The 25,235-nt window shown below is 38.3% G+C and overlaps 3 protein-coding genes across 28 annotated transcripts; 2 read left to right on the forward strand and 1 right to left on the reverse strand.

Moving 5' to 3' along the window:
• Nucleotides 1-120: 120 nt before the first annotated feature.
• On the forward strand, nt 121-16,454 carry CHR4 (chromatin remodeling 4). Of its 16 annotated transcripts, none has more exons than XM_088876064.1 (16): nt 121-924; nt 1,820-1,903; nt 1,998-2,063; nt 2,350-2,568; nt 2,927-3,028; nt 3,130-3,267; nt 3,365-4,141; nt 5,064-5,168; nt 5,302-8,076; nt 8,639-8,796; nt 9,481-9,595; nt 10,204-10,286; nt 11,452-12,103; nt 12,187-14,158; nt 14,855-14,948; nt 15,657-16,454. In XM_088876064.1, the coding sequence occupies exons 3-14, from the start codon at nt 2,061-2,063 to the stop codon at nt 14,143-14,145; spliced, it is 7,086 nt and encodes a 2,361-aa protein (XP_088732190.1). In that variant the 5' UTR covers nt 121-924; nt 1,820-1,903; nt 1,998-2,060; the 3' UTR covers nt 14,146-14,158; nt 14,855-14,948; nt 15,657-16,454. The 16 variants fall into 16 exon arrangements, with proteins under 16 accessions (XP_088732190.1, XP_088732193.1, XP_088732194.1 ...); XM_088876067.1 differs by having other exon boundaries at nt 121-578; XM_088876068.1 differs by having other exon boundaries at nt 121-1,903; nt 2,335-2,568.
• Nucleotides 16,455-17,587: 1,133 nt separating this feature from the next.
• FRS1 (FAR1-related sequence 1) lies at nt 17,588-22,038 on the forward strand. 9 transcript variants are annotated; one of them, XR_848936.3, is made up of 8 exons: nt 17,591-20,294; nt 20,463-20,531; nt 20,651-20,716; nt 20,796-20,846; nt 20,923-21,051; nt 21,137-21,200; nt 21,320-21,483; nt 21,556-22,038. XR_848936.3 is itself a non-coding variant. In XM_011098525.3 (5 exons), exons 1-4 carry the CDS (start codon nt 18,114-18,116, stop codon nt 20,807-20,809), a joined length of 2,367 nt encoding a protein of 788 aa, XP_011096827.1. In that variant the 5' UTR covers nt 17,588-18,113; the 3' UTR covers nt 20,810-20,846; nt 20,923-21,052. The 9 variants fall into 9 exon arrangements, 4 of the variants coding, with proteins under 4 accessions (XP_011096827.1, XP_011096826.1, XP_011096824.1 ...); XR_848935.3 differs by having other exon boundaries at nt 21,564-22,038; XR_002288156.2 differs by having other exon boundaries at nt 21,320-21,405; nt 21,531-22,038.
• A 469-nt stretch (nt 22,039-22,507) lies between these two features.
• LOC105175889 (ribosomal protein L7/L12 domain-containing protein) lies at nt 22,508-24,130 on the reverse strand. 3 transcript variants are annotated; one of them, XM_020698363.2, is made up of 2 exons: nt 23,972-24,130; nt 22,508-23,455 (listed from the first exon to the last, which is right to left on the reverse strand). In XM_020698363.2, exon 2 carries the CDS (start codon nt 23,369-23,371, stop codon nt 22,724-22,726), a length of 648 nt encoding a protein of 215 aa, XP_020554022.1. In that variant the 5' UTR covers nt 23,372-23,455; nt 23,972-24,130; the 3' UTR covers nt 22,508-22,723. The 3 variants fall into 3 exon arrangements, with proteins under 3 accessions (XP_020554022.1, XP_020554023.1, XP_088732044.1); XM_020698364.2 differs by having other exon boundaries at nt 23,894-24,050; XM_088875918.1 differs by lacking the exon at nt 23,972-24,130 and adding an exon at nt 23,763-23,781.
• Between the last annotated feature and the right edge of the window lie 1,105 nt (nt 24,131-25,235).

Here is a 25,235-nt window from a genome sequence, read left to right on the forward strand (position 1 = left end):
TAATAGTAAATCAGCATTTCCATACTGGACATGTTATTCTAATAGGCTATTAAAGCTTAGTGGCATATGATTATTGCACATAATATGAATCTATGATTAAAGTTAAAAATTCCATAATAAAACAGATGGATCCAAGAGAGAGTAAAAAGAGAGGGTTCAGCGTATCTTTGTGTTTCTGAACTGAACACACCAAGAATCAACTACTGATCAAAACTTGATGGGGGTCGTTGTTACTGCGTTCTTATATAGATACAATTTTATTTACATAAGCGGATGATCAGCGAGAGAGATTAAAACAGATCGTCAACTCAAGGCAGAGAGAAAGGGGAGTCGTGTATGCATACATTATACAATGAATCTATCTATACTATAGAGGAAGAAAGCGCAGTTGAAGAAACGGAATCGGAATGTTGATGATTTGAAGAGGAGGGAATGGAGAATGGAGGGGAAGAAAACAAAGAGGAAGAGAAAAAGGGAGGAAAGTATGAGGAGGAGAGAGATGGTGACAGTCGTCCAGACGTGCCACTTGGCAGCTTCCAAGTGGACGAGACATGGGCTCTCTTCCCACAACAATACATGTCAGTGTGTGTTTGTGTGTGTGTGAAACCCCCAAAGTCCTATGACCCCGGCGAATCCGTATTTGTATTGTTGTTGTATGCTAATGTTGCTCCCACACAACGCACACTTTCTCTCTCTACGACTCCCCCCCCCCCCCCCCCACCCCTCTCTCTATTTATTTCATTTGTCTGCCTCTATTCTTTCTCTCTCTTCATATTCTCGTTTCTCTCATACCCATATACCCTAATCCCCCTTTTGGCTGACTCCACCGCTCCCGGTATTTTAGCAGTTTATATGCGTATGGAAATAAGCAAGATTGAATTTTTATAAGTTGTTTTATGGGTTTTGATCCATAAGCGTGGTTGGGTGAGTGATAATTTCAATTTGAGATACCGCTTCTTCCAATTTCTGAAGCGGCGTATTGCAACTTCAGCTGAATCTGTGTTTCTTGCACTTCATTTTGATGTGGGCACTGTTCTATTTTCTGCATGTTGTGGGTTTAAGTTTAAATTTAGTTGAAGCCATGATCTTCTAGTATTTAGGTGATTTTTATTTGTCCAATGGGCGGTTTTAGGCCTCTCTTTTAGATTTAGAGTTAAAAGGTGTTGTTGGATCAAGTTGTTTTGTCTCCCATGAATCGAACACTGTTGCATGTAATGATATATTGAACTAGACATCACTTCATTTATTGGCTATGTTTGAAGGTAAAGGATTACATTTTTCTCTTTATCACTGTCAAGTGATTTCTTTAGTGCAACGAATAAGATTTTTGCTTTGCATGGAAGGTTGTTTGATTTCTATTTTTTATGTTCTCGTAGATTTAAAAGTTAGGGATGCCGTAAACTAACTGTGGCTATATATCATAACCAAGTAAGATAGAAGTATTAAAGATCGATTTGGTTTTGCCAAGAATCTTACCAGCTAAAAGATATGATCTTCCACTTGCAGTTATTCTGGACATGACTTAAGTGATAGAAGAGTACATTTAGTGTCTTGGTAACTAAGAATTGAAAAATGTTAGGAAGAGAGCTCCATGTTGCGCTTTGGATACTTATGAAGCAGAAAAATGAGAAAGAAAGAGGAGATCTTGTTAGTTTTCTGAAACATTATGTAAAAAAGGAAAGATTTATCATTTAACAGAAATGAGATGCTTTCTGATATGTACCCTGTTATAGCATCCCCAGAATGTAAATGCCCTACAATTCTCTTTTGTACTTATTTGTTGCTTTGTATGTGCTGACATTTTTAATCATTTCTTCAGTTGTAGTATGTTGTGTTTATGCCTCTGGATGACTCAGTTAAGAAAACGACAAAAAGAAGATATCTGCTGCTTACAGCATCCTAGGTAAACGAGGAAGTGTATATTTCACTTACTAATCTAACGAACCCCAGTGTATAAGGTTGCTTCAGCATTCTGTTCCAAAACTCATTATGGACAGGTTGTCCAGATCGTGATCGGCTTTTTTGTTCATGCTCCCAGCTTATAGAATCATTTTTCTGCCATGGTATGTCCTTATATGATCATTCTTAAACAATGAACTGGTTACATGCCCAACTTCAGCACTTATCCTGCTCGTAACCTGGCATATTTAGCCACTCACGTTTATAGGAAATTGGGTCCCGATCAGTTGTGGCATTTACTGCATTTATTGCATCAAGGTTGCTGTATTTAATTTCAATGCTCTAAGAACTTCGATTAGATTCAGTGCGAGTTGCCTTTATATTTCTATTCTTCTCCTGACTCTCTTTGTCAACTATATTCTTACCGTGTTGCAGTTAATAAATGTATAGGCAATGAAGGAAACCAGTTCAGAGATTAGTACAATGCTCAGCCGAAACTGGTTGTTGAAGCGTAAGCGAAGAAAGCTTCCAACTGGCACTGATAAATCCGGTGACAGAGAAAAAAACTACAAACTCGTAAAGTTTCTACCAAGTACTGGAACAAAGCATGGTTTGGAAGATGATGTTAGTTCTGATCGATCTTCAGGCAAGAGAAAAGGAAATGATGGGGTAAGTAATATTTTTCCTTTCTTTATTTTTATCTTTTCTTTTGTTCCTAAAGGTAGGAATAAATCTCCTGAAGATTAGGGAAGTTAGGTGGATATGATCCACTCTTTTGGATAAAAAAATGGTCTACAGAAGATCTCGACATGCATGATTCAGAACCCAGTTGGTTTCTTTACAGTATATTTTTGTTGTTCTTGGATGAATCTTTTTATGAGTTACGTTTACCTATTTTTATCTATATTTCTTGAATTTCCTAAGCTGCAGTACGACTACTGGCACTTGCTTGAACTGGAGTCCTAGCACTTTTGTGGAAGCACTTACGACCTGCTCGTCACTTGACATCTTTCTCTGTGTTTTTCAGTATTATTACGAGTGTGAGGTCTGTGAACTTGGTGGAAAGTTGCTGTGTTGTGATTATTGTCCCCGCACCTATCATCTTGAGTGTTTGGATCCTGCTTTGCAGGTATGTTTAGTTTGTACATAATATTGGATGATGTTTTCCCTAATCTCTTTATTTTTATTTACATGCAATAACACATTTATTTACTACTGTATCTCCTCTAGCGTATTCCAAAGGGGAAGTGGGAATGTCCAGTCTGCCGTCAACAAAGGTGTGCGGTCTGTGAACTTGGTGGAAAGTTGCTGGGTTTGGATGCCTGCCCCCACGCATACCATCTTGAGTGTTTAGATCCTGCTTTGCAGGTGTGTCTTATTTGTCTATAATATAAGATCTATATGCTTCCCGACTGCTTATTCTTTGTTTACACGCAATAACATTTATTTAATGTTTTATCCTCAGAAGCGTATTCCGGAGGGAAAGTGGGAATGCCCAATCTGCTGCCAGCAAGGTGTTGCTCATGTGGAGAGTGTGAACCATATGGATTCTATTTCAAAACGAGCGCGAACAAAGATTATCATTCGAAGATCAAAAACTGAAAATGAATCATCTGCAACTGACAATGCAAATCAGGCATTTGAAAGTTCCACTGCTGAGAGGAAAAGGTCTTCAGGAAAAGGAAAATTGTCCTTATCTCGACGTGGCAAAAGGGTCGAAGAGTTGGATTCTTCTCCTGACGATGAACAGGGTAACAAACGACGTCATCCAGTTCAAGATGGTTCCATGGATGGTAGTTCAGCGTATGTTGTTGTTAACAGGAAAAGTGATGTGTCTCTTCCGCATATATTGGTACATAAGACAACTCCGACGAAGGGATTCATGTCTTCAACTAAGAAAAGGGATTCAAATATGGATGAGGAGTCTTCTGAAAAAGTACCTGAAGCATCATCTGAAGATTTTTCACCTGGAAGTAAGCCTGTCCTAGCATTGGAAGCTGCTAGTGGAACAGCCAGAAAAAGAAAGCATAAGGTTCACCCCAATGATAGTGCTAAGAAGCAGAAATTGGGAAAGGGCAAATCTGGTCCAAGTATTTCTAGAAAAGGTCTGCCTAAAGCTAATAATGCTCGTCCAGGAACTTCTAGATCACATGGAAAATATAAGATAGTTGGCCCCAGGGCTTGCTCTACTCCGTCGAAGCAGGGTGTTAATGCAGATACTGATATCCAACCAAATGAAGAGGTCTCTTCTTGTCTTTTGGTTATTATGTTTACTTTCTATCCTATTAATATATATATATATATATATATATGTTTCTCCATTGGTCTGGAGCTTATCTTATTTTGAAAATTTTAATGTTAGTATTTGTACTTTTTCTCTTCACACTTCTATACATTGATTGAGAAACCAAATCCCAAATAAGAAACTGGTGTTTTTTTTCACCCTGCAAAATCTTGGCCATATGAAAATCCTCATTTATTTTGGACTATTGATATCAGCGCACATATTATATATCCACATAAAAGTTACAGAGAATGGGTACTCGCCAATTTTCTTTCCTTTTCAAAATTTGATGCCATGTTGAATAGGGTAACTCTTTAACTTACAAGAAGCTTAAGTGGTGAACACTGTATGGATTTTGGAGTATTTTAATAGCTATTAGTGAAACTGGAGCTACATGTGTGAAGCTGATACTGAAATCACCAGTATGCATATTTTTTTGGGTCAATCACTATCCTAATATTTTGGTTATATTTCTCCAAAGAAGAAGCTGAGAAAGTAGTGGTTGATTAACTTTAGTTACAACAGACTCCAGCATTGTATTTTTTAGCTGGATTCTTGGAAACTGAAATGGATGGAACCAAACAGCAAAGTTTTACTTATCATTATTCTGTGGTTCATGGCCATTAGTTACAAATAGTAACAAATTCTCTTCTTGTGTTGCATCATATCAAGATGCATAATGTCATGGCCTCTTTTTACTATAGATGCTAGATCTCTCACGATCAGTGTGATATAGCCCTTGCCGCCTTGACACCAATTCTCTTATAGATGTGTAGGATGCTTTTTCTTGCCTTTTATCTTAATGATGTAGTCATGTATGGCGGCATCTAGTTTTAACCTGCTTTTTACTAAGGCCATGACACTAATTCATTCAATACAGATGGTCCCCGAGGAATCGGCTTGTGAATCACATGATTCACAAGCAGCAGGAAAAATTGCTGTTGAGCCCTTGATATACAAAGAGGATGTCCATGGAATTCAGCAGGTATGAAGTGTGAATGCTACTTGTTGCACAGACGCAGATGTTTCTTATGCTCTGTGTTTTACTTAACCAATTCTTGTATTCTTGTTAATGTGATACTAGTTTCCTATGTGTAACTTTTTCATTATTTTAATAGCAGGTCGATCGGGTTATTGGTTGTCGAGTTCAAAATAATGACACAATTTTGAGTTGTAATGTTGTGGAGACCAATGCAAATGACCTGCCTTCAGTGGATTCAGTTGTTTCAGAGGATAAACTGTCTGGGGAAAATCCTGCCCCTGAGATGCCTCTGAATGGGGTTGGTCGGGGAAACTCAGCTGCAGATCATCAGGATATTACTAGCTGTTCTGATGGAGGAAGGAACATAAATAATCGTTTGAATAAAGACACACTTCAAGTGTACAGAAGATCAGTGACAAAAGAATGTAAAGAAAGAAATTTCATGGATTCTTTGAGGAGAGACATTGAGGGTTGTGGTTCAATGGTGCTGGAAAACAAAAATCAAGATCATAATATCACGTGCTCCAATGCAGCGGAAACTGAGAAGGTTTTGACAGTTCAGAAGCCTCATATAGTCCTAGAGAGTTGTATCATTAATGATAGTTCAAAGGACACTCTAACTCCTGGAACATCAAAGAACTGCCAAACTCAAGCCTCTGATGAGAATGCAAGCATAGAGGTCAAAGAGCACACAAAAACTAATGTTACCACCAAAAAGAAATTCACAGCGTCTTGCTTGGTTGATTCTGGATCTTCCACTATGTCATATGAGTTTTTGGTCAAGTGGGTCGGGAGATCCCATCTCCACAACAGTTGGATTCCTGAATCGGAACTGAAAGTTCTCGCAAAACGGAAACTGGAGAATTACAAGGCAAAGTATGGGACAGCTACAATGAATCTGTGTGAGGAACAATGGAAGATTCCTCAACGAGTAATTGCTACTAGGTCCTCAGATGGTTCAACTGATGCATATGTAAAATGGACCGGTCTTCCTTATGATGAATGCACTTGGGAAAGAGTGGACGAACCTGCTATTGCAAATTTATCTCACTTGGTTGATTTGTTCTTCAGGTTTGAGCAGCAGACATTGGAGAATGACACTGCCAAGCTTGCCTCAAGACAAAGGAATGACATCCAACAAAGTGAGGTAATTCCTCTCACAGAACAGCCCAAAGAGATGGTTGGAGGTTCTTTGTTTCCACATCAGCTGGAAGCATTGAATTGGTTGCGCAAGAGCTGGCATAAATCAAGAAATGTGATACTTGCAGATGAAATGGGGCTTGGGAAAACAGTATCGGCTTGTGCTTTTATATCATCTTTATATTTTGAGTTTAAATCCACACTTCCTTGTCTTGTTTTGGTTCCTTTATCCACCATGCCCAACTGGATGTCAGAGTTTTCGCTGTGGGCTCCACACCTCAATGTCGTGGAATATCATGGTAACACGAGAGCTAGAGCCATAATTCGTCAATATGAATGGCATGCCTGTGATCCTCATGGATCGAATAAGAAAACATCTGCATACAAATTCAATGTTCTCTTGACTACTTATGAGATGGTTCTATGTGATTCCGCTCATTTACGTGGAGTTCCTTGGGAAGTTCTTGTGGTTGATGAGGGTCACCGCCTGAAAAATTCTGGCAGTAAGCTGTTTGGTTTGCTGAATACTTTTTCATTCCAACACCGCATACTGTTGACTGGTACGCCTCTTCAAAACAACATAGGGGAGATGTACAATCTGCTAAACTTTTTGCAGCCGGCTTCATTTCCATCTCTCTCTTCATTCGAGGAGAAGTTTAATGATCTCACCACTGCAGAAAAGGTGGACGAACTGAAGAAGCTTGTTGCTCCGCATATGCTTCGCAGACTTAAAAAAGACGCCATGCAAAATATTCCCCCCAAGACTGAACGGGTGGTTCCAGTTGAGCTGTCATCTGTTCAGGCAGAATATTATCGTGCTATGCTCACGAAGAACTACCAGATATTGCGCAACATAGGGAAAGGGGTTCCTCAGCAGTCAATGCTGAATATTGTGATGCAGTTGCGGAAGGTCTGCAATCATCCTTATCTCATACCAGGCACTGAGCCTGAATCAGGTTCAGTGGAATTTCTTCATGAAATGAGAATAAAAGCTTCAGCTAAGCTGACCCTGCTGCATTCTATGCTTAAAGTGTTGCACAAAGAAGGCCATAGAGTCCTTATCTTTTCACAGATGACCAAGTTACTTGACATCCTTGAGGATTACTTGACTATTGAATTTGGACCTAAGACATATGAGAGAGTTGATGGATCTGTTTCTGTGGCTGAACGACAATCAGCAATTGCACGGTTTAATCAAGATAAGAGTCGCTTCGTGTTCCTGCTATCAACACGCTCTTGTGGCCTTGGCATTAACTTGGCAACTGCTGATACTGTCATTATCTATGATTCTGATTTCAATCCACATGCAGATATCCAAGCTATGAACCGGGCACATCGAATTGGGCAATCAAACAGACTTCTTGTGTATAGGCTTGTTGTCCGTGCTAGTGTTGAAGAGCGTATCTTGCAGCTTGCAAAGAAAAAACTGATGCTTGACCAACTCTTTGTCAACAAGTCTGGATCGCAAAAGGAAGTGGAAGACATCCTAAAATGGGGAACTGAAGAACTTTTTAGTGATTCAGCTACCATGACTGGAAAAGATGGTGAAAACCACACTAAAGATCAAACACTTGCAGAGACAGAGCCTAATAGTAGGAGGAGAACTGGTGGCCTGGGGGATGTATACAAAGACAAATGTGCAGATAGTAGTAACAAGATTGTGTGGGATGAAAATGCCATTATGAAATTGCTGGACCGCTCAAACCTCCAGTCTGGTTCACCTGATAATGCTGACTCAGAATTAGAGAATGATATGCTTGGTTCAGTGAAGGTGGTAACTATTTCTCATTTTATTTCCCTTCCGCAGCATTCCTTTGCAACTACCTGTAAATTCGTCTGCACATGCTCCTATTCTGGTTCTAATAGAGATGCATTTATCTACATGCTGCCACTTTTAGCAACACCTAGATTCATGTTTGTCCTGGATAAAACTGGGCACTTCATCATATATGTCCATGTATACATTGTATTGCACATGAGCGTTGTAAATCAAATAATGAGGGGATTGAAGTGATTTATTTTAATTTACGCTCTTTTGCTTATATTAGCACCATGCATTTTAAGATTTTGATTTCTTTCTTCTGATCCTCTTATTTCTCGTCTTTTATTTTTTCATTGGTTAGCATTAATGTGTCTGCTTTAACATGTAGGATAGGATACATCATTTACGATTCTATATCCTTTTATGCTTGCAATTTTACATCATTTTATAGGGTTAGTGTGTGAGACCCGAAAATGATACATGTACAGGAAATTGCCTGTTTGATTAGGAGATGGAGTTTGATTTGATTGGAAAATCCCTGTCACTTCATGTTTTCTTGTTTTTCCTTCAGTCGCTGGAATGGAACGATGAGTGTACAGAAGAACAAGCTGGAATGGTGTCAGTTCCTGTGGGTACTAATGACACAAGTGCACAGAGTTCTGAAAAAAAGGATGAAAATTTGGTTGGCATTAATGAAGAAAATGAGTGGGACAGGCTTCTACGAGTCAGGTTAGGAGTTCATTCATCTACCTCTTTTTTCTTTATTTAGCATCTTGATATCTGCATAATGCAGCTTCTATGCCTCACATCGAATACTTCAAGAATTTAATGTTTCTAAATTAAGGAAAAAAGGATTTATATGATGGGTAACCTTGTTGTAGTACTTGAAATCCAGGGAGCTTAAAATTATGTCGATACTGTTTTCGCTAATACATAATTATTGAAATTGGACTTGGAAATAGGATATCCTATTTCGTTTAATACAAGAAAAGATGAATATGCAGCCCTGTAAACGAACAAAAAGGGAATTTATTTATTCATTCAGTGCTAATGTAAGCAACAAGATAATGTTGATTTAGCAGCATGCAATAGCTTACAACATTGTTGATTAACTTCTCAATGCACTGTGCTCCTATTTATCCACCCGGGTATTATATGAAATTTGTCTACCTGAAGTAAGTATTCAGCTACAAAACTCTGCAGAATATGGATTGTTATACAGCGCCCTGTAAGAGTGGATAGTTTATATCTTGATAATTAAGATTAAAGTTCTTTAATATAAAATTTTCCGACCAGATTTTATTGTAGATCAAATTAAATGGAATCCTTAGTTACATGTTTGGATAAAGTTATGTTGTTCTTGTCTTATTATCCTTAAGGGTCTGCTTACATCATTGCTCCTGGATTCTGTAGATGGGAGAAATATCAAAATGAAGAGGAAGCAGCTCTTGGTCGCGGAAAACGCCAAAGGAAAGCTGTTTCTTACAGGGAGGCGTATGTTGCTCATCCAAATGAAGCACTGAGTGAAGTACTCCCTCTCTCTCTCTCTTGGCACCAAATATACCTCACCTATTTCCATCTTTTTTCTGTTAATTGTATATGCAATTGTGTATGTGTTCCCAAGTTATATATTGTTTAGAAGCTTGAAATATAACTCTGCTAGTAGATGCTCTATTGGCTTAGACACCTATGGAGTTGTGATTTATAATGATTGTCAACTTAATAGTTCCATACTAGTGATAGCATAAAACCACCGCCAATATGTTGTTGATATAATGATTCGGCTTTTGTTACCCATGCTTTCTTCCGTATTTTGTCTTCTGTTGTGGATGCAGCTTCCAGTTGCAAATTACTAAACTGTGTTGTAACAGCATTTTGTATCAGCTGTGAACTGGTAGACTATCTGTTAGTATTTTCTGGTAACTGAGTTTTCTTGGTCTCAACATAAGCCAAGGAGTTCTCTTTCTTCATTGCCAAGCAGCATGTGCTATTTTAATGTGGGCTGTTTCACCTCTACATACCAATCAAACTTTTGATGTCATTCTGATAATTTTTTGACTCATGTTTATTGATTGGATGGAATCATGTTCCAACTTAAAAGCAACACAATGGTAATTTTATCATGTGATGCAACAGAGTGGCGCTGAAGATGAGCCGGAGCGTGAACCGGAGCCTGAGCGTGAGTACACACCAGCAGGACGAGCTCTTAAAGAAAAATAGTGAGTTTCACTCAATAAGAATTTTATTACATGTTTCTTGTTAAGCTTTCTTCTGACACTTCTTTGAATTGTATTTTGCTTATTTGTCATTGCAAAAGAAAAGTCTTCAATGTTTTAAGCTCAATTTTCCCGGGAAAAGTAACAATGAGTTTAGTCCATAAAAAATACATAGGGAGCAAACACACAAGGATAATTTTTAATGTCAGTCATTTAAATTTGCAACTTCAAAAACTTGAGTAGTATATGCACAAATAGAAAATGAAATGTAACCATACTTTACAAACCCTATCAAACAATAGCACTCAGTTATTGGAGTGGGATTTGCAGAGATGTATTAAAACAAGGAATAGAAGGTAATTTATAATATTATAAAATAAAGATACAAATGCTTGGCAAAAAATGAATTCTTTTCTCTATTTTGTAGAAATGCTTAGCTAGCAACTTATGATATTATAGCATCTCAAAAAGATGCTATCATCTTTTAATATCTAAGCAATAGTGCTAAAACCCAAAAGCATTCTGAAATTATTAAGTTTACATAGCTAATTTGGTGTAAATTCTCTGCACTTCCCATTATCATTGTTTGCTGTTAATTTTCTTCTGTTGAAATGGTTTTTGAGTAACAACAGAAAGCATAACCTATGGAGTATTATACAACATAAAATAAGATTTGAATCTTAAATGGTAATATGTAAATTATTAATCATGCGTCGTCTAATATGTTGAGAAAATTAGTGCTGTTTCCAGTAAGGGGTGCACTCTCATATAATATCGCTGTAATTATCTATAACTGTGAAGAATTAAATTTGATTGTCTGGGAAAAAAGAAATATTGATTATCTTCATCAAATTGTGGGCATTATCCTTAATCTGCTTTGGATGGTTATTTCGATGAAAATGACGAATGCAAATAATTGTACTTATACGGTAGCAATATGCTTTTTTTATGAAATTCTTGAATTTTCAAATAGCATCATATAATTTCTTCTTAACATATATTCTGCCCGTGCATTGCACAGATATTGCACCAAAACCAATTTACTTGTTTCTATTAGGAGACTTGCATCAGCCAAAAAATTTCTCTCTCTTGATTGATACTTATACTGTTTATTTTGCTTAAGGTTAACAATCTTCTATATACTTCTAATGCATTTATTGTTTAACAGTGCCAAGCTTCGTGCGAGACAAAAAGAAAGATTGGCAAAGAGAAATGTAACTGAATCATCTGCTGCACTTCAGGGCCTGAATGGGCTAGAGTCAATTCCTAAGCCATCACATATTCAGGAAGAGAATGAAATTGCTATATCAACTCAGCCTGTTGCAGACAAATCTTCAGTTGTTGATTTGGAAGATAAGAGTCTTGGTAAAACAGTCCCACATAGCATGACAGACTCCACCTTGAAGCTGGGAAGGATATTGAAGCAGAAATCTGCATTTCCGGATCTTCCTGTTATGTTTAGTGGACAGCATATCCCCGAAGTTTCTCGGCTCAGTGATCAGTTACCAGATACCAGCTCTGTAGACTCGATGCGCAACAGCATGCTGCCAATTATAGGATTATGTGCTCCCAATGCTCCTAAGAGAATGGAGCCACTGCAGCGCAAATGCTCCAGACCCTACCAAAGACAATTGAAGCAAGGGCTTGGCCTGGAGTTTCTGTTACCTGCAAGTTGTTCTGGTTCTGGCATGTCAAATGAGATGACTTTAAAAGGTCATGAAGCAACCACAGCTCGACATAAATTGCCAGATATTTTACCTGGACCGTCCCAATTTCACCCAATGAATGATGTCCCTGATAAAAATCTGCCTTTTACTCCTGTAAGTTCTCTCTTTATCTCTTTTAGTTCATCGAATTAAGTGATTAAAACTTAGGCTGGATTTGACTATCATGTTATTTGCAGCATTCCTTGAATACACTGAAGGGTAAAGGAATTGCTGAGCATTTGGGCAACTCGTCTTCTACTTTCTCTGAGTTTCAAGAAAAAATGCTATTGCCCAAACTACCTTTTGATGAAAAGTTGCTGCCCAGATACTCGTATCCAAGTGCAAGTTTGCCAAATACTACTCCTGATTTGTTCGCAAGCCTATCACTAGGATCTAGAGTTGCAGAGCCCAAAGATGCCGTCCATGATCTTCCTATGTTGCCGTTGTTGCCGAATCTCAAATTTCCACAAGATGCACACAAGTATTATCAACCAGGGCAGGAGATGCCTCCAGCATTGGGCTCCAGTCAGATGCCATCTTCATTTCCATCATTTCCTGAAAACCACAGAAAGGTTCTGGAGAATATTATTCTGAGAACTGGATCTGGATCCAGCAGCCTGCTGAAAAAGAAATCAAAGATAGATATCTGGTCTGAGGATGAACTTGATTATCTGTGGATAGGCATCCGTAGACATGGGAGGGGCAACTGGGAGGCAATGCTGCAAGATCCACGGTTGAAGTTCTCGAAGTTCAAAACTGCTGAGGATTTATCAGCAAGATGGGAGGAAGAACAACTGAAGATCCTCGATGCGCCGGGACTTCCAGCAGCGGTAAAGTCATCTCTCCGGCCTCCGAAGTCTGCAAATCCTCCTCTGCTTTCTGGGATTTCTGATGGAATGATGGCACGTGCACTGAATGGAGCCTGCTCAGATGGAGTAATGGCACGGGCAATGCACGGAATAAAATATAATGATCCTTTGAAGTTTCAAGCACACTTAACAGACATGAGGTTGGGTCTGGGTGGTCTACCTTCAGGTGCGCCAAATTTAGGATCATGTGATATGCACCTTCCAACTTGGAGTACAGATAAGTTCCAGTCAAAGTTTTCAAGAGACCTGTTTGCAGGAAGCATTGACAGATTTGCTGGTTCCTCAAGCGCTCTTATGGAGCCACCGTTTCTGCTGAATTCCCTGGGAACTAGTCGCTTGGAGTCTCTCGGATTGCAACAAAGGGAGAAACAGAAGGATGCGACTGGATTGGGAATATTGACTGGCCATAATAATATGGGAAGCAGTGAGCTTGGTTCTGGTCTGGCTGCTGATTATGACAAGGTTCAAAACCTTTCTGAATCCAAGGGAAAGGAGGAGGTTTCTACATGTACATCTCCCAAAGGCACACTGCCCCATTGGCTTCGAGAAGCAGTAAATCCTCCCGGTAAATTACATGCTCCTGACCTGCCTCCAACTGTATCTGCGGTTGCACAGTCTGTTCGTGTTTTGTATGGTGAAGGACCCTCCAAAATCCCTCCATTCCTTGTGCCTGGACCACCTCCCCCCAAGCCCAAAGATCCTCGGCGTGGATTAAAGAAGAAGAGGTCACATGCACATGGTAAGCTTTCCCTGGCTGCTGTCAGTAACTTCCCTGGTGGCCATGACAGAGAGAATGTTGGTTCAACCTCTACTGCCCGACCACCAGCATTACCTCTGCAGACAAAATCAGGGGCCACCATTCCAGGATTTCCCTGGAATGAAGTCAATCTCAACATTCCTCCTCTCAATGTGAGAATGAGTCCCTTGTATACGTCTGTGATGCCAACTTCTTCAAAGGCGGCTGTTGCAGGATTGTCACCATCTCCTGAAGTCCTGGAATTGGTTACTTCCTGTGCAGCACCAGGTCCACCTCCTGGCACAGATCCAGACTTTGTTGACAGCTTGATACATCGACCAAACGCTGGTGATGAAGGAGGATCAGAGGCCCGAGGTTCACATGCAGAACAGAAAGCAAATCAGGGGTCAACTGCTGAAGAAGAGCAGAGGGCAAGTGGGGATTCCAGCAAGACATGTTCTGATCGTTTGCATGTCAGAGAATCAGATGGGGAAGAGGTATCTTCAGAAGGGACGATATCAGATCATCCTGCTAGCACCCATGAGGACTAGATTGGAACAACAGGTTCCTTCTCAAACTACTGTTTATGCAATTCACTTGTATGCTTAGTCTTTTAGCTTGGTTCTGGGCGTAAGTACAGGAGAGTCTAGATAATATCACTATGTAGAGTTTCTGTAAAATAATTTTTATGATGCTGCCCTTACATACAATACCAATAATTGCTGAGCCTTTGGCCTAGATCATTTTATCTCTCAACAGCAGTGAGGAAAAGAAAATTAAATAGACAACATGCATACTATTAATTTTGTGCAATAATTGTGCGGAATTAGTTCACCATTCCTGTTGAAAAGTTGAAATTGTTCTGCACAGTTTCTGCACAAGAGAAAAGCTATGTGCAAGAAGAAGCTGCATGATCTGTAACATCACGTAGTACTAATAGTTTTATGTTATCATTTTGCATTTAATATGTTTGATATACTTTAGAATTTTCTGGAATTTGGAACTGAAAAACTGAGATTTGGGCCGTTTGGCTGCATCTATTAGGTATGGATGAATTAATACCAAGTCCATAAAATCATGATGTACTGTTCCTTTCATTTCTAATGTATTCTTACTGTTTGGTTCCCCTTCCCTCCTCGAATTTTACATGGGAACAATATGTGAATGTTTGCTCCTAAGTCCATATTATCACTTCATGCAATGTGTACGTGCAAGAGCTCCTAAGTCCATATTATCAATTCGTGCAATGTGTATGTGCAGGAACAATTTGTGTACAAAGAGCGGGGGCGATGGCAGAGGGGGGACGAGAACTGGTACCAAAAGAAGTGGGCTTCAGTTTCTCCACGTGCAAACGGTGAGTAAAAATAGTTTTGACAGCATGAGAATATATTCTTTTCCTTTGGGAAATCCAATCTGTGCCTATACTTCTGGTGGAAAAGCTTAGTTTGGATTATATTCTGACACCACAAATAAGGAACTCAGTCGTTACAAAAGGAAAAGCTACGAAATGGTGTGTAGTAAAAAATTTAACCACCAAGCTGCTTTGTCTAAATGTATCTGCATTGTGCTTGAGTCTGTACCTATTAACGTTACAATAACACTTTTCCATTGTTTGCTTTTCGAAATTGGAAACCATTTTATTATCAATTTATGTTGCCCACAAGGACTGGTTCAACTTCCAAGATCTCTGCCTGTAATACCAGATTGCTACTTAATTTACTTATTAATACTTAACCTATGTGCATTATTTGAACCTTGATTCCATGAAAAGAAAATGAAGACAGTGAAATAAATGCTCAGTACAAAGTACAAGAAATGAGACTGAGAAGCAGAAACGGGATAAAGAAAATTTGTCAACTTAGCTTAATGATATCAACACTCATATACATACAATAAAATTATCATTGATCTAAGTTAACTCGTAGCTTATGTAAGATGGAAATTTTGTTCTTTTTCTTTTTCTTTTTTCCTTTAAAGAAAAGGGCAAGAAATAAGCAAAATTGCGTGATCTGTTGTATTCATTTCCATTCAAAATTTGATCCTAGCTATTGTTGTTCATCAGTGGGAAGCAGCCACTAGTCTTTGGCAATCAGTTCTTGGTGCGGCAACAAACCTTGAGGAGAAGGCATAGAATTTGTAGTAATCTTCATCCAGCAAGTCTCCTGAACCGCTTGTGTCGAAGTTGAGGGAATAGCTGAGTGGATCGTACCGGCACTGCAACGACGATTGGTGGCTCGCTGGGTGCAACATTTTGCTCCGTTTCTTGAGCCTCCTCATCAGATTTGATAGGCCACAGCAGTTTGTTGATGCATTGTCTGTTCTTGAAGATGAGTGACTAGTCGTGGCGGTGCCACCATCACCACGGCGGCTTGTGGTGGCAGAAGTGGTTTTTGGCCACCAGGAGAGAGCCAACTGTGTCATCTCTGGTTAATCCTGTCTTGGAAAGTAATGATAGAAACTGAAAGACCTTTTAGGCTAGCACAAGTAGGAGTGGAGAAGGTGAGTAGTAGTAGGAGGAGGAGTGTCGTATCTCTTTTTGGGGTGAGGGTTGGGGGGGGAGGGGGGGAATACATATAGGCCAGTATTGGTCATTAGTGTCCAAATATGAAACAATATATAAATGTTATCATGTATGTATAGCTTATGATATTTAATTAGTACAATGAATGAGGGGAAGATTGAAACTTTTGACGCGACTAGACAAGTAAACTAGGGGTGTGGTAAGAAACCCAGGAGAGTTAAGATTTCGAGTATGGACAAGTGTTAGAGTGGGATTAGAGAAAGGTAAAGAGATTGAGTTTTGTGATGTACTATTTTTTTGTAAGAAATTTTTAGTGCTACAAAATGCATTGCACATGCACACCATAGATTTATTAACAATTTGCGTATGCCATACATAGATCGAGGAAGATGGTGAGGCAACTTCTCTCCACCAACACGCTTGACAACTTGTTTATCATATCAATAATATCTTCACAATTTGATTCTTACAAAGTTCTTCAAATCTCTAAAAAGCACCCCCCCCCCCTTCCCACAAAAAAAAAACAAATGAAAATGAAAGAAAGAAGGAAATTGAAGTAGGCTGAATTTGAAATGTGTTATTACAATTAGTTATTAGTATTAACAAAATATTGAAATGTGGAGGTAACAAATAACAAGGAGCCAACTACTTTCTTTTTTTTTTTTTTTTTTTCTGAAATAAGTGAATGAGGAGGGTTTTGGAACCAACCCCTATTTGCTCAAAAACTTATATAGTTTATTTGTTGGTAATCATTTTTTAAGTTTTAAATTTTTATTGGTTTAGGTTAGTCAAATACACTAATTCTCATCCGCTGACCCACCATATGCAACGGCTACTTGTAGCTGTGAGGGGATTTCCCTGTCCCTAATATTTATATATTTATTGTAAACAAAAAATTATATTCATAGTTGAAGATTCCAACTAATTTGATTATTATTACTCTTAAAACATCAGAGGGAAACACTATATATATATATGTATGTATTTTTTTTTAAAAAAAAAAAGAAAAGAAAAGAAAAGAAAATGATTAGAGCAAGTGGGTAAAGCTGGTAATGGCATTGGCAGCAGCAAGCAGTTGAGTGTTCTTATATTATATTTGTGGGATTGTCAGATTAATAAATAATAAAAGACAATATAATAAAGCAAGAATTTGAGTGTGAGCTGACGCAGAAATTGACTGTCTCTGTCTCATCACAATATTCTCTAATTATATAATCAAATTTTCTGTACTTGACTAATTAATTAATTAGCCTCATAAAAGATTTGTGGTTAGATCAGTTGTGAATTGATACATACATAGGGCAGGTTGTATTTTTTGGAGATCTCACCATAATTAATTAATTAAAAACACTAATAATAATGAATTATATGGAAAACAAAAATGAGAGTTGATGTGAAGACTACTTAGTACTCACTGCTCATCTCATCAGGATGAAAAGAATAACTAATACTACTGCTCACTGCTCACTGCTCACTGCTCATCACTCATCCAATTGGGCCTCAGCATCAAAGCCCAAACCACTACTTCTTCTATCTTTATGGGCTTTCCACTTCATGTTTGGACTGTCTTCTCAACCTCCCACTCCCACGCCTCTGCGCGAGTACACTCTCTCAAACTTACTTCCCTCTCCCTTGCCCTACCTTAGCTATTCTCATTTGTACTCGCCCCCAAATCTCCCCATCCACCCTCCCTCTGCTCCGCCCTTCCACCTCTACTGTTGACGTACTCATCATGCAATCAATTTCTCAACTGTTTTACGCAATGTGAGTTCTTCCCCCAAATTTCAAAGTTACAATTGAGGTCATATTTTCCTTCGGTTAGCCCACAAATTCGCACCCGATCGAATCTTTCTTTCTTGCACAGTGCTAGTGTTCTTTTTCGACTTCAGTCTTCCTCTTCTTCTTTCTTTTGTGTGTCCCTGTCTCTACGACCAAGTATACCCCTCTATCCTCACTGCGAGGGGTTGCTGCAGAAACAAGAAACACAGTTTATTCTCAATGAGGATCCCTCTCGACCCTCCAACCGCTGAAAATCATAAACACAATCACCTGTTTGCTGACACTGCTACAGTTGAAGTGCGCAGTGGAGATCAAGCAACTGCTGTTGCGCCTGAATATGATAGGAGCAAATTGGCTGATGGGGATGGAGGGGAAACCAGTTATCGTAAATCATTAGAGCCTCATGGGAGCATGGAATTTGAGTCCAAAGAGGATGCTTTCAACTTTTATAAAGAATATGCATCCTCTGTCGGATTTTCTGCCATCATAAAAGCCAGTCGTCGGTCAAGGATTTCAGGGAAATTCATCGACGCGAAATTTGTGTGTACCAGATATGGAAGCAAGCGAGGCACGTCTTTGTATGAAAACTCGCAACCTGCGGATGACACAGCAAGCAGGGACCCTGTGAAGAAAAAGCGAGGCAGAATAAACAGATCCGCGTCAAAAACAGATTGCAAGGCTTGTTTGCATGTTAAGAGAAGGCAGGACGGAAGGTGGACTATTAGCAGTTTTTTAAGTGAGCATAATCATGAACTTGTTCTGGACCAGGCTGGTCGAACAAGTTTGGATATCTGTCATCACAATGCTTATGCGCTCAATGCTGTCCAGGCTAAGAAAAAAAAGACATTTATATCCATGTCTCCACAATCTGGTCGGGTGCAGAAAGCTGAGGGTCATGCGACCGCCGGTTCGAGCTTTTATGGATCGCGTTTAGGTTTTCGGGAGGGAGATGCGCAGGTCATGTTTGAATATTTTTCTTGTATGCAAGAAGAGAACCCATACTTCTTCTATGCGATGGATTTGGATAGAGAGCAGCATTTGAAAAATGTCTTCTGGGTCGATGCAAAAGGTAGGATTGATTACCAGATCTTTGGAGATGTAGTGTTGTTTGACACTATGTATAAAAAGAATGAATTTAAATTGCCATTTGTTCCCTTTATTGGCGTGAATAATCACTTTCAGTTCCTGTTACTTGGATCTGCATTAGTTGCGGATGAGAGTAAATCTACATATGTTTGGCTGATGCGGGCTTGGATTAGGTCAATGCGTGGCCAAGTTCCAAAAGTGATATTGACTGATCAAGACCCAGCACTAAGAGAAGCCATAGCTGAAGTTCTTCCAGGGTCTCGCCATTGTTTTTGTTTGTGGCACATATTGAGTAAGATTCAGGAAAAGCTTGGTTGCGTTATAAGACAGCATGAGAACTTTATGGATAAATTTTATAAGTGCATTTTAAAGGCACAAACCGAAGCACAGTTCGAAAAAAGATGGTGGAAATTGGTAGATAGATTTGATTTGAGAACCGATCAGTGGGTGCAATCATTGTATGATGAACGCCTAAGATGGGTTCCGATGTTCATGAAAGATATATTTTTGGCAGGGTTGTCTTCAACACAACGTCTGGATAGTATTACTTCTCTTTTAGATAAATGCTTATCGCGTAAAACAAGTTTAAAAGAGTTTTTGCATCAATATACCATAATGTTACAGGACAAGTACGAAGATGAAGCAAAAGCAGATTTTGATACTTGGCATAGGCAACCAGGACTGAAGTCTCCCTCACCTTACGGGAAACAAATGGCCAAAATATATACTCATGCTGTATTCAAAAAATTCCAAGTTGAGGTTTTGGGCGTGGTTGCTTGTCACCCAAAACTAGAAGGCAAAGATGGTCCAACCACAACATTCAAGGTTCAAGACTTTGAACAAAATCAAGTCCATAAAGTGATATGGAATGAAAAAACAGCCGATACATCTTGTACATGCCGGTTGTTTGAGTACAATGGTTTTCTTTGTAGACATGTGATGATTATTCTTCAAATTTCTGGTGTGAATAATATCCCAGGCAAGTATATCTTGAAACGCTGGACGAAAGATGCAAAGAAAAGAGAGGCAGTGAAACAAATAGATGCCACTGTGTCCAGGAATCAGCGCTACAACGACTTATGTCAGCGTGCTTGTAAACTAGGTAATGAAGGGTCACTATGCCAAGAGACTTACAGCATTGTTTTTACTGCACTGGAGGCAGCTCTAATAAAGTGTGAGAGCATCAATAGCTCAGTTCAAAATGTAACGGGGCCCAGTTCTCCCTCAAATGATCGTCTTCATGAATTTGAAGTGACTCGAGGTAAGTTCAGTGGCAAGACTATCAAAGAGGGCATCATCTCCGGAAAAGAAAAGGTGAATCTTTCAATCCATATTTTAGGTACATCTAGAGAAGGAGGTAACATGCACAGGGGCACATTGCAGGGATCAAATGGTTTTTGGTCTTAGTTTCTAACTTAGTTTAATTATAATCTTGGAATAGATGTTGGTTGCAATATAATGACTTACAACTCCGTGTTGCAGGGGTATCTAAATTTTCGACCATCAGCGGTTGATTGTTCTTATGTATCACAAGAAAGTGTACGATGGATGGTATGATGTCATTACATCCTTTTATGTAAAGAGAAGAATGTGCTGTTACAAGTTTTCAGCTTGATTTTAACTTGAATCGCAGTTTGTCTCATGGAACCAAAATGTCATGATAAATATAGGGACAACTAAATTTGAGAGTTCCAACTATTGGTGGCATTTCTGGCAACCAGGATATTGTTCCAGTGGTATGCAGATGCTGTTTAATCTTCTTCTTTATTCAGGCTTGGATTGTGATAGCATTCTTAATTCTTGTCATAACTGCAGGACCAACTGAATAGAATTGATGATTGCCAAGCACACATCGCGGACCTGGTGGTGCAACTTTAGTCACAGCTTCTCTATATTTAACATGTTCTCCAGACTTTACAACTGAATCTCGTGGTTTTCTTAGGGACAATGGAACTCAACAGCATCATCTAACATTGCACATCACCTCTGTTTAGAAAGATTGCATGAAACTGTCTAGGATGATATCACGAGGCTGCACTTTTATATTTGGACAGAAAGTGAAAATCTCTGGGTAATTTCATGACGTGGAAATTCTGAGTTTTTAAAGTGAGTGAGACTGTAATATCAGTTAATGATTTCCACTTGCATGCTTCCAGGAGAAAATTCATTTCAGATCACAGAACATTGGGAATTTGTTGCCAATCCAGCCAAACATGTTAGGTTGGTATATGCAGCGATTTGTGCTCATTTTATGCTTAAGTTTTTTGAGGATGGTTACAGATTTGTTTGTACGTCTGCAGTCCATGACCTCTTTCTTGTGTTCGTAATTGTTTTCTCAGTCTTGTTGCTGAATCCACAGTTTAAGGATCATTGAAAGATAGTGATAAAAACTAATTTTCCAACTCTTGGCTGTTGAGGAGAAGAGGTAGACATGAATAAGCCTTGTTCAGTGATGCTCGGTAGAGTTGATCAACTTGCTTTATATTTAAGAAAGCAATTCAAGGTAACTGATTTAGTTTTTCTTTCAATTTCTTTTATTTACTTTTGAAGGTTCAGCCAACCGCAATTGATATAGGTTGACAGGTCGGAGGCAAAACTGATAATAGAGATTCATAAAATTGCATCCGCATGCATGGCGAAGGGATTAAAGTTTACACAACATACGCCCGTCTCCTCCAAAGCCATCGTCTAACTTCTCTAGTTCTCCTATTCGTCCAGCATTGGATGGATCGCATGGTCCTTCAGGATCAGAATGGCCAAGGTTGCAGCACAAATCTTATTAGAAGCCGGATGTTGTCATTTCTCTTTACACTCATTGACCCATAATTTTTACAAATAGGAAAAAGTTGCCGGTCATATCCAAAACGTATGCGATAATTCTATCTTCATATCCAAAATGTATGCGATAATTCTATCTTCCTATCTTCTATATCCACGTGTTTTCTTTTTCTTTTCTTTTTTTTTTCAAATACCCCAGAAAATCTGAGACACGTTCACTCGGTATTTGTATTTGAAGAATATCTGAAAACACAAGAAACCAATTTTAGGTTGGTCTGTAGTTGGTGTTGGCCGATTAGTTATTTTGCTTTAAGAATATCTGCAATCATAAGTAACCAATTTAGGTTGGTGTTTAGCGGATTTAGTTATTTTATCACCCTCTCAAACAGTATCAATCATATAGTTTCATTACTACAAAAGTTGAGCATAAATTTGCAGTTGTACAGTTAATATATATCTGATGCCTATGTTATCTACTGGCTCTTAAATGCTGTGAAGGAGCTGTCATTCTATTTAATCAATTCATATCGCACGGATTTACCAGTAATCATATCATCTGCCGCATGATGAAGCGTGAAAAAATCAAACACTAATTCCCGGAATTCCTAAGGCCACTTTCCCTCTATAGACTACGAATGGTGAAAACAACACTTACATTATTATACAAATAAACTTTGCAGGTTTACTGAAAATCACATAAGATATAGCGATTCGAGCCCCTACAAGGCTCAGAAAGTCGGAGCAATATGTAAAGAAAACAGCCTCTTCAATTTCAGTCCTCAATCTAAATATTGAGTACAAAACCAGAAGCAAATCCCTCTACAGGTAAAACTTTCAGGATGTTGAACATATATGAGATCACTATCGCTATATCTCCATTGTCACAAAACAAGGAGACTGGAAGTTTTCCAATAGTAGCACGATAGATTCCAAAGGTATTAAAAAAGAAACATACTGGGTTGAAATCACTCCATAATAACATTTGCGCCAACTGCTTTCATCTTCTCAATAATTTTTTCTGCTTCTTCCTTAGAAACTCCCTTTTTAAGAATAGCAGGCATCTTCTCCACCAAGTCCTTAGCTTCCTTTAGTCCCAAGTCAGTAAAACTGCGAATTTCTTTAATTACTTTAAGCTTTGAAGCTGCATCAAAAGATTCCATCTTCAACTCAAAAGCTGTCTTTTCAGGCTTCTTTTCTTCCTTTGCTGCAGCTGCTGTCTTCATTGCCGCTCCAGCCACTCCAACAGTACCTGGCTTCATGACCCCAACGACTAGCTTCTCCTTCATACCCAACTTCCTCATTATAATAGAAGACAACTCTCCAGCTTCAACAAGTGTGAGTCCAGATATTTCATCAACAAGTCTCCATACCCTGTCACTCGGGGGACTACGATGCTCTGTGGGATCAAAATTTGCGGGATCGTAATCAGCTGGGAGCCTTCTTTGATCTATCTCTACTTCTTCCTCCTCTTCATCCTCCATCCTTGCAGGTTGTGCGAAGTGTCTGGTCACTCCAATAGACTTCACAGAACAAGATGCAATGACAGGAGAGCATATATGGTTTCTGAAGGATCCATGTGATAAATGATGCCTTACTCTTGCAATCAAACTCATTTCCAAATTTCGACTCAAACTTGATATTCACAGACCGATAAATTATACCACTTAGAGCCCCCAAGAGAAAAAATTGCCAAGATCCTGCAAGTAAAAGAAAATGAAAAGAAGAAAGAACCAACCCCGAGTTAGATCAGAATACTTGAGCATTCGCTGTCCACAGAAAAAGGCACCAAAGTGTTTAAGCTCCAAAATTGTACCAATTTTGACATAAATAGTATAGAATTTCTTTTGCCAAAACGACCACAACAGAACTCCGAAATGTTAACCTTCAGCTTAGATACTAATGAAAACGAAATTTTCTTAAATAAGGGTCCTGCAATATACTTGCACTGTGACACAACCACATCCTCGGAAAAAGCATATCACTGAGAAATCAGGAAAATGATACCTTTATTCAACACTGATTACAATGGAAAAAAGAAACTAACAGAAAATATAATTATAATCTCAGCCAATTTAACTGAAGTCTGGTTCAGGACAGAAATTAATGACAGTGTACATAAGCAGTTGGTCAAACACCTTAGAATTAAAGCGTGAAGTAGACAAGATTTGAGTATTGGGTGGATCGGGGGAAAAGAAGAGAGAAAATGTACGCACCTTGGAGGAGAGAGGAAGAAGGCTAAGAACCCTAATTGCGGTTTCAGAGTGTGGGGTAAAGTTGGAGAGTGAAAGCTGAAATTACAAATTACTTTTTCACATTAAAAACAAAGAAGAAGAAGAAGAAGAAGAAGAGAAAGGTGGAAATTAGAAATTAGAAATTATTTTAAGAAAAAAGGAAAAAGATGTTTTTGATATTTTTTAAATATTAATTATTGTTATTTTACATTGATAGATATATCCATTTTGATTTTATTATATGAAAAAGCTAAATAAAATAATAATTAAAAAATAATTTTGAAACAGGAACTATCCCTTGGGCCAACACCACCATAAACCAAACCCTTCTGCCCCGGCCCAATATATTGAACCAAATATCGAAGATTTCAACAAATATGAACATTGCATACAACAAATCAATGCATTTCCACAAACTCAGTCATCCATCACCCTAATAACCATCAAATCTTCCTAATCACTCGGAAACAAGAATACGAGAATAAATAGCAAACCCGTTTGTGCTGACAACACCAATCGTCGCTGGAGATGGATTCAGGTTTTCAATAGTTGGTTTGGGGCTAGGATTTTAGGATTTACATTTGGGGAGAAAATATTGGTGAAGTCAGAGTTGTGAAAGAAAGAGAAAAAAGAGAAAGTATATTTTTTAATATTAATTGATTGTCAATTATTAAATATATAGTATAATATTTTAATCTAATATTATAAATATAAAATATCTAATCATATCATTCCATTATATTGACAATTTCAAAAAACTGATCATACTATGAGGGCGGTTGGGCAAGTCGGCCCCCATCGTCTAGGGACATCTCTCTTTCAAGGAGGCAGCGGGGATTCTAATTCCCCTGGGGGTAGGACTAATTAGTTTAGTAGTAATATAATAAATAAAAATATACAAGTTATTGTATAGTTATTAATATTAATAAAAATATAAGTTATTCTTTAAAAGTTGTTGTTCTTATTGTATACAAAAAAAATTTAAGAGACAAATTTCTTAAATCAAAGTGCAAAATAGTGATTGATCTCATTATAATTTTTAGATTCATTTTTGGAATCATCAAATTTTTACATAAATTTACAAGTGATTCATTGCATACAATGTATCTTAATATAAATATAAAACTGAGAAATAAATATAAAAAATCATAAGTAAATTACTTATCAATTTAAAAAAGTATAAGATAATACAAATCTATATTAAAGTATAACATAAAATTATGTGTCATATTAAATAATTGTTTCA

The sequence above is a fragment of the Sesamum indicum genome, linkage group LG12 (assembly GCF_026168435.1).
Source record: "Sesamum indicum cultivar Baizhima isolate 11 linkage group LG12, ASM2616843v1, whole genome shotgun sequence".
Lineage (NCBI taxonomy): Eukaryota > Viridiplantae > Streptophyta > Magnoliopsida > Lamiales > Pedaliaceae > Sesamum > Sesamum indicum.